This window comes from Strix uralensis, chromosome 17 (genome assembly GCF_047716275.1).
Source record: "Strix uralensis isolate ZFMK-TIS-50842 chromosome 17, bStrUra1, whole genome shotgun sequence".
Classification (NCBI taxonomy): Eukaryota; Metazoa; Chordata; class Aves; order Strigiformes; family Strigidae; genus Strix; species Strix uralensis.
In genome coordinates, this window is record NC_133988.1 from 12,529,817 (window position 1) to 12,541,919 (window position 12,103).

The 12,103-nt window shown below is 37.0% G+C and overlaps 1 protein-coding gene across 2 annotated transcripts in view; it reads right to left on the reverse strand.

Annotated features, from left to right (window-relative positions):
• Positions 1-12,103, reverse strand: part of GLT1D1 (glycosyltransferase 1 domain containing 1) — a 68,714-nt gene that overhangs the window by 28,699 nt on the left and 27,912 nt on the right. For both annotated transcript variants that reach the window (XM_074887193.1, XM_074887192.1), the window contains exons 7-8: positions 7,540-7,635; positions 6,419-6,468 (exon numbers count right to left, since the gene is read on the reverse strand). In XM_074887193.1, coding sequence (XP_074743294.1) covers positions 6,419-6,468; positions 7,540-7,635 — 146 coding nt within the window. The remainder of the gene's footprint in view (positions 1-6,418; positions 6,469-7,539; positions 7,636-12,103) is intronic.

Consider the following 12,103-nt stretch of genomic DNA (forward strand, 5'->3'; position numbering starts at 1 on the left):
ACATGAATAAAAGAAATAAACAGAACTTGTAAATCCTTAACTAGACATGAAGAACAGAACTAGACTTTTTTTATTAAGGCTGACTGACTGTATTACATTAACTTATGATAGCTTGCACAGCATGCAGCAGTTGTAAGTCCTGGAAACAACATGGTTTATTTTTTTAATGCATGTTAATATTTTGTTTTGGTTTGTTTTTTTCCCCCATTATAAGATAGAGAACACTCACAAAGCATTTTAGAAAAGTCTTCTGGAGAAAAGACACTTATTTTATAAGTATGTGTACTTTGAACACAAGATCAATTATTTTATGAAAACGGGGCTTCATAAATTAAAATATTCAAGCAAATCACTCTTGCACTATGGAATGAATTCCTACTGAATGCAAGAAATAAAAGGCTTACATAACCACTTATGAAAGTATTTTTGGTAACAGCAGCGGGGAAAAATAAAGTGCCCTTTCCTGAAGCAATACCTGATCCTGGCAACAGAGTATGATACAGATCCATACACTAAACCAGTACGTCATGTCACAGGTTCCTTGGATATTTCATACTGAACTTCACAGTTGCTATTTCTATATAAATATCTGCTCAGCTTTTTCCCCAAAGCACTATTTTGATGCTGAGCTCCTCTCATGAGGAACTATACTCTTTCCATTAAAATCAATGGAGTACTTGCAAGTGATTTAATGAGCAGTGGGATATGGTCTTTTGCTCTTCCACCTTTAGAAGGATGAGAAAAACTACAGCCTGTGACTCATAAAATTTGTAAGATATTAATTTCTATCCCATCTACTTCTGTAGAATCCAAGAAATTGCCATCTGCCTCATAAACAGAACAATCCTTTAAGCTGTATTCTTCTATTGGTAGATATTCCAAGAAGCCTGGCCTGAATATAAGAATTCAGTTAAAATATTACTTTCAGGATGGGTGTAGCAATGATTTAGAGAAGTGATCCCCCTGAGCTACATTTAGGAACTTGAGGGGGCACAGTTATCTAACCACAGGCTCAATATAACAGAAATTAGATACAACATAAGCTGTTCAGTAAGTTGGAAATGCACTTAAAAGATGTGAATGCTTCCAAAGCCAACTGACTATGGCAGGATGCCTAAGAACTTAGCACAGTCTCAGAAAAGCTACTGAAAAGAATGTTACTTCAACCCAAATGTCTCCATGATCCAGTTCTTCTATGGGTAGAGTGTTTGTTGCCACATTTTATTTTGTTACCTATCAACGTGGCAGGCAAATATGATAATCAGTTACCTATCATCTTTTGTTAAAAAATCATTCATCCAGAGGGAGAGCCTTCAGAGAGCTGCAAATTTCATCAATTTAGCAGAGATAAGAGGAAAGCAGCTTGCGTTGTATGAATAGTTTCTATCAGAACAGATGAGATAAGATGACACATGGAAAGGGGAGTGGGCACATAGCAAGAAACCACACCTAACAGGACCAGATATGCTATCAAGGAAGTTCTACTCTGCTGACAGGCAAAGAAACATCTGAGATATGTTTGACGGTGCAGAAAGTCACAGATCAAACACTGCACAAAGGTGAAGGTGCCTGTTAAGCACAGGGCCTACCATGACCAAAATCTAGGAAATCTATAAACACACTGTATGAAATTGCTATAATATAAAAATTAATGCAGGACAGAAGCAATGGTCCTGAAACATCTTCATTATAATGCTGGCCCTCTAGACTTCGTAGGGAAAAACAGGTCTTAGTATGTTTAAAGTTGTGGCAGAATATCACCTAGAGTACTGAAGAGTGAAGAGCTGTATCTGCAAGCATATTCAATACGGATAGGAAGAATTTGCTCAATTGCATGGGTTTGTGAGGTTTTGACAGCAGCACTGTGAAAGGAATCAGCTTTATTCACAGTAGCAGGTGACCCCACATTACAATTTTTATCTGATCGATTGTTGAATAGGCTCAGCAAGACCAAGCTTCCCCTACAACTGAAAAGACAACTGTTGTCTGCAATGCCACACAATCTGCCTGCACCAAATGCACCAGAAATATAAGATCCTTGCAAACATACTAAACTCAGCTGTTCTACATGATCTTTCCCATATTCAAAATGCTTAAGGAAATTCAATGTCTTCTGGCTTAACATGTAGGTCTACTCCTGCAATTTGGGACAATTAACAACTTGTAAAAAATACAGTTTTAATTCAGTTGAAATGATTTGGCAACTAGGATCTAAATGAACAAAACTTTAGGTCTAAAAGAAAAATATGTAACCTTTTTAAGAAATATTGTAACAGATCATTTCACCATTTCTAACAAAAGTGTCATTTTCAGGCAGTTTTTCTTGAAGAACTAGCAAACAAAGGGTTAGAAGAGTTGTCAGCTTACGGCAGCAGTAGCTGCTTAATGGCAGCAGTAGCTTGTACCTTTAAAAAATATCTCAGTGAGTAGGACACTTATTCAGGATGTAGTTGGCAGAATTTCATATTCCTCAGCAGGCTAAAGATTTTGAAATTGTATCTTTGTCTCCTATCTGATTTTCGTAATTATTGTGCCCTAGGAGATTCTGGAGAAGGTTATTAGATTTCCTCTAGTTGCTTAGTTTAGTTGTGTCAACAGCCATTTCGTTTTAGAACTAGCCCAGAAAACATGCAGTAGGTAACAGCCATCCATTATAAAGAGATGGGCTCCATGACCCGATAGGTCCCTCCATCTGTGGAGGCAGTTATTCAACTAAAACTGTCTCAATAGGCAAGGAAAGAAGTTGGACAGATGAAAAATAGCTTTCAATGGAAAACAGTATCATTACAAACACAGCAATATTCTGTACTATCTACAAGAACGGTTAGGAATTATGCAAAGAGTACAAAGAGGGCTTCAAGAGGTTACCCAGCAGCCAAAAGCAAGTTTTGTGGCCTTAACTTTTTTAATGTTTCATAAGCTTCTATTCTTGGAATATAGAGCTGCTGAAAATGAGCTATCCTTTCAAATTTCATTATAGACATGAATAAAAGGAAAACTGGAAGAGGAGATAATTGCTAAAAATTTTACGTTATACAGGACCCAATCCTGCAACATTACTTAGGTTGTACCATTTCAGACAATCATGCATAGCAAATGCAGGGAAAAGGTTATAATCTTACAGAAGCAAAGCGGGTGATAGTGTGTGGGCCTTTGTTCTTTAAATTCTTAATTAATATAATCTTAATGTGTGTTTTTTTAATATTCATAGAATCATAGAATCATTCAAGTTGGAAAAGACCCTTGGGATCATCGAGTCCAACCATCAGCCCTACTCTACAAAGTTCTCCCCTACACCGTATCCCCCAGCATCTCATCTAAACGACCCTTAAATATTCACAATAAACATGACTTGCCTCACAGATAATGGCACTGATTTTCTTAAGATTTTTGTGGTTTGAGAGTAATGTGAATAAGAAAAGTATAGCTAAATACCAATAGAGCTGAGATTTATTTTCATCCTTTAGCAATATTTTAGTACTATGGGAGAAATCTGGTTTTAAATGTTTTAAGGAGGTTCAGTGCTTGATCCCGCCTATGCACTGCCACAGGGTTATTTCTGGTAGCTTACTGTAAAGACGTTAGCTTATGAAAAAGTGAAGCAAATTTAAAAAGACAACTAAAACGTTTAAAATCCTCACTGGAGGCAGCAAGTGCATCTTTTGATTCTAAAGCACAGCTTCATTACACCTGCTCTAGATTTGCCTTCCACACCAGTTCACTTTCAAATAATTTTGTGTATTAGTGTGGAAAAAAATGCAGATAAAATAAAAATGTAAAAACAGCTTTTAAAAATAAAATCCTATGTCCCAAAATTTATAAAGAACAAAAACGAATGAGAAAATAAAAAAATAGTTCTCATTTGCCCATTCGGATTCTATCTATTTTCTTATAAAAGACTGCCTGCAAGTTTTCAGGCTCATGTGAAGATGAATCAGAGATAAGACTTATAGAGGGACACAAACACATTAGCCAGATGAAACAGTGAAGCTTTTAGTACCCTTTTAGCGTCAGCAAGAGTTTGTTTCATATGACACAGCTGCCTATTCATACCTTTTCCACTGGTTAGATTAAGGCTACAGGCTGCCTCTTCAAGACTTCTGCTGCTATGGATGTACATGTAGCACAACTTATTTCTTTCTCAAAAGTCCTGGAATTAGTTTTGTTAGTTTAGCGTAAACTATGTTCCCTTGACATAGGCAACATACTAGAAGTAGAAACAGCAGGACAGTCACCCTGCAGCTCCACCTGGTCCCTGAGCAGGGCTGTGGGAAGCTGTGGGAATGAACCTCATTTTGCACAGTTAGGCTCAGAGGCATCTTTCCCTCTCTCCCTCACCAATTTACAGTGTAGTTGCTGCTCTTGAGGATCTGGCCCACAGCAAATACTGTGCTAGCAGATATTTAGGTAGGGTATTGGTTAGACTGAGATTTGGGAAATACTCATCTTTCTCTCATGGTTCTGAAAATAACCATGCGTTTTGTAGTTTTGCACTTTTTCAGCACTGTACTTAACAGAAAGCATAAAAACATTTACAAGTTCATGGATGGTTCCTTTCTAAAGGCCTCAGTTTCTGCAGGGGAAATCAGACAATCTCAAAGTAGAAATAACTGGCAACAATGATGGATACTCAAACACCAAGTTTTAAGAGTCCAAAAGAAAGGACTCGTAGAAAATTTATGCAACCGTTACTCCCTTCTAAGCACCCAGAACAGACTCAGACTTGGCTGAAGTGGTACATGCTTCTCTCTTCAGAGAAGTTCAGTCTTGTTACTTCCTCAGAAATCATGCTACTTGATTTTAAAATGATGAGGTGGAGGTGGGAGGGTTCCATATTTTTTCTTGTTTATCTTCATGCTTCGTAAGCCCGTATTTTCAAACCTTTCTCCACAACTAGATTATTTCATAATAATGACTGCGATAGTTTTGATTTTAAACTCTTTCAGGAGCTGGTGCTTCATGAAAAGCAAACCACTACTTAGAAACTCATGACAACATTTTGAGACTGCAACCCAACTGTACATTTTATTTAACAAGAGTTAGCAATCACAGAAGAGCTGCCATTTAACCGATTGACCCTGTTGTGAAAAGAGAGGATCAGAAGTTGTAACTTTCAAATTTGTTAAACAGAATCTTTATGACTTAGGGGGAAAAAATTAAATCTCACATTAATATTGGACAGCACTTTTACTAAAAGACATATAATTCATTTGGAAGGAACGATACCAACTCTAGGCTTAATCTGAGATGTGGACATGTAAGAAAAACTCAGTTTCTGATTTTATTTATTTTATTCAACCCAACCTTCCCTCTCAGGTATCTGTATCCCAGGCTTTAGTGCACTCAGATTCTAAATGTGAAACAGACTTCACCGATTTTATTTGTCAGCTCAAGCTCTGTCCTTGCTGTCTGGTGTCAGACAGAAACCTAGCATCGTTTTGCACCTGCTGACAACTGTTAATTGTGTATGAATTGAATGCAAGAAATGGCATCAAAATCTAAATGTAATAGAACAAAGAGACAATCCTCCACATGAACAAAAGATATAAGAACAGGGATAATGAGCATCTGAGATCACCTTCACAGTTCTAAAAATCCTCACTAACAATACCTGATAAAAAAATTCTTCTAGATGGCAACTGTTGCCCTTCAAACTAGGTGATAGGCTCATTTATAAATTATTAATATTGAAATAGCCATTTCTAATATTTTATATGCAAGAGTTTATATTTTTAATACTTTCTGATTCTCTAAAAAATTTTGTACTATCCCACAGGTGTAAAACCAAAGGCAGTATTAGAATCCAAATATTTTGATATTTTTTATCTTCAAAAGTTTTTCCAAATGAAACACTAAATGTTTTGTTCTAAGAGACCATAATAGATTAATAGCAATTACAAGTCATGTGCTTGAGCTAGACATAAAATTATAGTAATCCAGCTGCAAATGCCCTTTATCAAATTGCCCAAGCCTTCTAAACAAAAAAAAAGTGATCAGTGTATGTAAAACAAATCTACAGCTGCTGTAAACTATTTTAGTGCTCTTGGTAACAGTTCACATTAATAAAAACCTAACTGAACAGAGTTGGGCTACCTCAGTGCATATCTTCTTAGAAAAACCCTCTTAGCTGCTTTCCCTTTTGCAATGCAAAAGCAGAGCACATGCTGAGTGAGGAGGCCTTTTAGCCGAGAGCAGGACTCTGAACTTTGGAAGTCCAAGCACTGGAATCACTTCCACAGTTGTTCACCTGTTGTGAACAGCCTTTACAACTTCTAGGTTTGTACCTTCTGATCTCTGTAACAGTTACAAGTCCTCTGACTTAGGTTCAGTTTGGAAAGAATTATTGTGATATGTCAGAAGCGAGTAAATGGAAGTATTTAGGACTAAACATACCGATCTAATAAAAATTACAACTTACTGCAGGTCCAATTATGCCCAGATGGACACTGGGATCCTTCCTGTGCCAATCTAAAACAGAAGAGGAACATCTTTATTATTGATCAAAATTAATGATTTTTGATTTAATTCTTTCCCTGAAATCAATGTAAATAGCTGCATGAGTAAAGAAGAATTAGGCAAATATTGTATTACTACTTAAAAGACTGAATGTGTACCAGATTTCAGGCTCAGCCCTCACATTACTCCTCAGAATTCAAATGATTAGCATATCTGAAAGTTAGTATTTAGCATTTCTACTTCATCCAATCTCTTATGATTCAAGGGTTATTTAACTAAGCTCAGATATTAATTTTGAATCATCTCAGGAGAACAATGCTCTATATAATGCAGTGACTCTGGCCACTAAGACAAAATTATTTGAATTTTTTCCTATGTAAAGGAACATGTGGAAGCAACTGCAACCATTACAATTACTAAGTTATATGCACAAGAGAAATCTGCTGCTCTTTCAATACCAGAATTGAACAAAAACTTGACTTTAATAAACTACATTTGTTACTAAGCATCCCAAGGTGGTACAGGCTTATAAAAGTCAGATGAATAGTGGAGGCTAAATTTCCAACTTGGAAAACCTGAACCTTTTACAGACACAAACAGAACTGGCAAAACATTCACCCATGGGACTACCAAGAAAACTTCAGTCTAGTTTACAGTGTGGAGCCATAACAATGGGTGGTAAAATTTGCTTGTAACTTCAATGATACTAATTAGCACATATGCAAATCAGTGTAACAGCCACGGGACAGTAAGATAAAAAAGTAATTTTGAAGTAGGTGAACTCTTCTTTTGTCTTCCATTAATATTGTATGTAACAGCAAAACAGTTTCCCCAGCAAGTAAAATCATCAAATATTGCTTTGATTTTAATGCTCTGTTATTCCCAGCAGGCTGGAAAAGACGCAGCACGGAAATAATGTGTTGAACAGATCAATGGTTACATGAGCATTTCTTTTTTTAAATGTAAATATACTATGAAGTTTTCTGCAGTGAATAAAGCAGCTTATGCCAAACTTCTAAATATTAAAAGAAATGCATCTGAATCCAGGGACAAAACAAGGGCACTCAAATAGCAGGTACCTACCTGAAAATACATCGACTAAATGCAGAGGGTCTTTGACTCTTCGAAGTCCGCATATCAAAAGAAACATATGTAAACTGCCTGTATCTGTAGGAATGTCTGTAACAAATAATTTTAAAAGTCTGAATGCAGATAAAGAGTTGAACACTCCAAATTGTTTCATGAATGAGCACATACAGTGGTAAAAGCAGTAATAGGGTGGATTCTGAAAAATTCTTATTATTGTTCCCGCTGTTTCTTGCTCTTGCATCAATCCTCAAATCAACTCAGTGGAGAACTTAGTCATGCACATCATTTCACAGGGCACAGGAGTTTATTTCTAGAGTCACTGGATGTGCAGGATTTGGAGAATAAGATGGTGGCCCGTGTTCTTGAACACCAGAACCCAGCTTTGAGTGACTAGGCAACTATACAAATCAGCGTGTTTCTCAATATTCCTACCTATAAGAAGAATAAATCTGCATCCATACAGTAACTCAACACCTATTTCAAGTATATGGTGAGGTTTAGTTAATCAATGGCTGTAGAGCTCTTGATCTGACACTTTTTGTTATAAAAAAATCAGGTAAATGTCCCATAGTTATCTATCCCTAATATTCCAGCACAGCACTGCCACAGAATAATTAACTAGAAGTCAAATTACTGCAAAGCATTTATTTTAACCTTACTGCTAGGAAACATGAATGAAAAATAATTTGGGAAAAAATCTTAACATGGGAGTTTTCAACATTGAAAATCTCTCTTGCAAATACACAGCAACAACCCATAAAATAAATTTTGTAGGCTCTATTAGAAAAAGAAGATCTGATGTATGATATTATAGTTATCATTGGCTCTATGACAGCACAATTAATTCAGAACATACTTCTGGAGAAGGGTCACTATGTGATTAACTTTGGTAAAATGTGTTTATGATAAAACAACATAATTCACAAATTGCTGAACGAACACACATAACAACAACATAATTTAATAAACACTAGAGGGGTTGAAATGTTCATGTTTGATTTACTGTACTGAACAAATCAGTTTGCTGTCCTTCAGTTCACCTGTTTATTGAGCTCATGGCAAGGACAGATGACATGTATTATCTAACCTAGGCAGTTCAACAAGGAGCATCAAAGCTGCTGCTCTTGAGCAGCAGGCTGTTTGTGGGACATTAATGCATGGGTCCCACACTGGGGTTATGCTGCACGGTCACAGTCACTGTCTGTGGGATTGAGGACTGGCAGCAGGAGGCAGCAGGACAGTTGTGGTGGCACCATCAGCTGCTGCTGCTGAACGCTGCAGAGCTCCCTTCTCTGAGGCCTCCTCCTTCTCCCTTCCCCTTCCACTCTCCACCAGTTGCAGCAACAACTCAGCTGCTTATACAGCACTGCTGAATCATTGCAATTTGTAATTTCAGATCTCTCAAACTTGGTACCAGCTTAAGGTTCCTCACAGAGTTGTATAACATAACTGCAGGGTCTGCTCCAGGCCCTGGAAGAAATACGCCAGGAGTATCTTCCCTCGTGTCAAGGAACCGGATTAACATGAGCTCTGCATCAAACCTCTATTTTGTGGGAGGGGGAGAATCAAAAGAGTGGTGATTCACGACATACTCAACTGCTATTGCTTTTAAAATTAAAATCCAGTTCAGGGACTTTTAAATGCTCCCCGTCACAGGGTTCCTTATTGAGTCTGTTTCATTTAACTTAAACAGCTTGAGCTGTCAAGAGTGGCTGCAGCAGACACAGTAATATTTTACTGGTTATCGGACCAAGAAATAATTTGTAATTTATAATACACAAACATTTGGATTGAAAAAGTCATTCTTCTGGTGCAATGGGCCATTAATACTGTTTGTTTTTAAGACATGCAGCAGTGGTTTCAATTCATGAAATGAACTCACACAAAACAAATTACTAGAAAGTATCAGCAAAATTCAGATTGTATTTTATCTATCCATATGGCACAAATATTCATTTTAGATTACGAACTCCCACCTATCGATGTTCAGCTCTGGCTCTTTTGGAACAAACTTAAAAAGTTAGCACTGAAAGCTCAGTCAGATAGTGAGGAATCAGGACTCCCTGTTCTCACATGGAGACTATAGAATTATTGCATTCTTGATATGACAGGACCCTAATCAACATTAACTATGCTTGAAATAACTGCTTCTTTTTATCTCTTAACATCTTTTTGTTTCTATCTTATAGCTTTCAGTCTTTTATTAGATAAGGGTTTAAAGTGCTCTGACAATGAAAAGCCCTAACAGACCAATTCTGTGCAGCCCTGACTGCCATTCTGCTCCCTGTATAAAAACCTTAAACCAAAAGAAACAGGAAACTGGCCCCACAGACAGTAATTGTACTTTGTAATTTGGATTTTGCCATTCAGGTCCAGTGGCCTTTAAAGGTACTTCTCCCAAGAATCTCACCAATAACTGTCTAATTATTTCACTATTGAAATTACCTAAAATAATATTTATTAATGAAAATAGCTCACTTATTTGACCTTTATTATTTTAAAAAGACATTCACAACCTTGAACTCTCACTGCAGACTATCACCTTCATGCAACTTTACAAAGTCCTAGTTGTCTATTCTGAAATTTTATGCACTTTTCTCTGAAATAGAAGATACTTGGTACGTTGGACTACAGACTGGATCCTACATGGCATTTCTAAAAACTGTCATAGAAGGACTAGTCCAAAAAGGATTTGCCTCTGCCATTCAATTTAGTGAAGTGAGAATCAGTTGTAGTTTTATTTTATTGTATGCTATAGATCTTAGTCATCACCTAATTCATTTTTACAGGCAGACTTTCCCCGCTCAATCCACTTAGAAGGATATAAAAACATCCCTTGAGAAGACTGCATTACTAGCATATCACTGCCACTGTGTAGTGCTAGGAATTTACTCATTTTCTGTCTACTTAAGATCAAACTTCAGCAGCGCTTGTTAGCTTTCTGCTCATTCACTGAAAATGGTTAAATTCACACATCAAGATGATGCCTGCATCAGTGTTTTCCCACCTGTTACTTTCTCGCCTTGCTAGCACTCCTGCTGTGAAAAAAAAAAAAAAAAAAAAAAGTAGCCATTTGTACAAGAAAGCAATAGTGTTTGTATGCTTTGTCCTCACCAGAAGGCTGGAAAGGGGAACATATTAAGAGGATAACTGCAATAGGTGCCTTTACCAGCTATAGCCATCAGCTGAGTGAAAACTGCTATTTGAAAGAAGCCATTTTTTCTTTTTCTTTGAGCTTAAACAGACTTTCAGTATGTGAATTTCTGCCATCATTCTGCCTTTCCCAGATAGGCTACTTAATCTGTAGTAAGATGCTACCACCTTGTGTGATTCAGTTCTGAAATGGAAATACATCGATATGACACATCAACTCATTTACTCTTTTGATACATTCATTGTGTCACTATCTTGTTTGAATGACATGTAAACACCCAAATAACAAAAAAATACTTGTGTCTGTTTCTCCCCATTTCTGTTAGTGTTACAAAAGCAAATATTTGAAACAGCACACTGTGCTTCATTATCTCTTAGCTCATACATCCTTCTGTTTGCTTCGCAAAGAAAATACACAATGGAAAGATTTGTACATAATCACTGGCAATAAAAAAAGACTGCATGGTACTTGTTTTCCAGCCATCCTTCAGAATCTCTATACACTAAATGCAAGTCAAGTCTTGTAATCAACGTCTCCTTCAGTGTCAAAAATAATTGTTTAATGTCAGTAAGAGATGCTCCTTTAAACATGTGTTGTCAGTATTTGTCTATGGCTGTGGTCTGTTTTGTTACATTGGCTTTATCTATTAAAAACAGCTGCACATTGGCCACAGCCAGCCTTCAGCCTGCTTAGCAGGTCACCTGTTTAGCAAGATGTGAGAGGTCAAAACAAGAACAGTGATTGATAGGATTATGAAAACTCATTCCTCTCATCAGCTTGACAGTATGCTGTCCTGATATGCCACACAGGACCACGGGGATGGTAACAAATGAACCACAGGTGAGCTGAAATGAGACAGGCACAGTGGAAGATTAAGACTGACATGGAACTCCCACAGTCATGAAACTCTTTTTTCATGATGGAGCAGAGGTATTATGCTGCTCAAAATTGAAACACAGCGATGTAGCACTGGCACTTAAAATTTCAGAGTGGAATTGCAGGATCAAAAGGGTATCCAACTGCTGTGCCAGTGTATTTGTTGATAGTATTGGAACCTGGCACAAAATATATTGGCTAATAGATGAAATGTGATTAATGCTCAGGATTCACGTTCTCCTGCTGGCTGTGATTCTGAGTCATGGCGTGGCCTAGAGAAAGTTTGTCAAATCTAAACTTATCCATCTAGACTTACCCATTCATCTGCAAGCAGGCTTAATAATTGCTTGACATGAAGCAATGGCAGTGGGTTTAACATTTGGTAAACTGTTTTAAGGTCTTCAGTTGCAAGACAGAATGAGAGAATGGAGTTATATTAAAACTGGAAAACATTTTCATAATGCAACACTGGAAATAAGCAGCTTGTATTTAAGTTTTCATTGGCCCCTAGTTTGTTCATTACCTGAA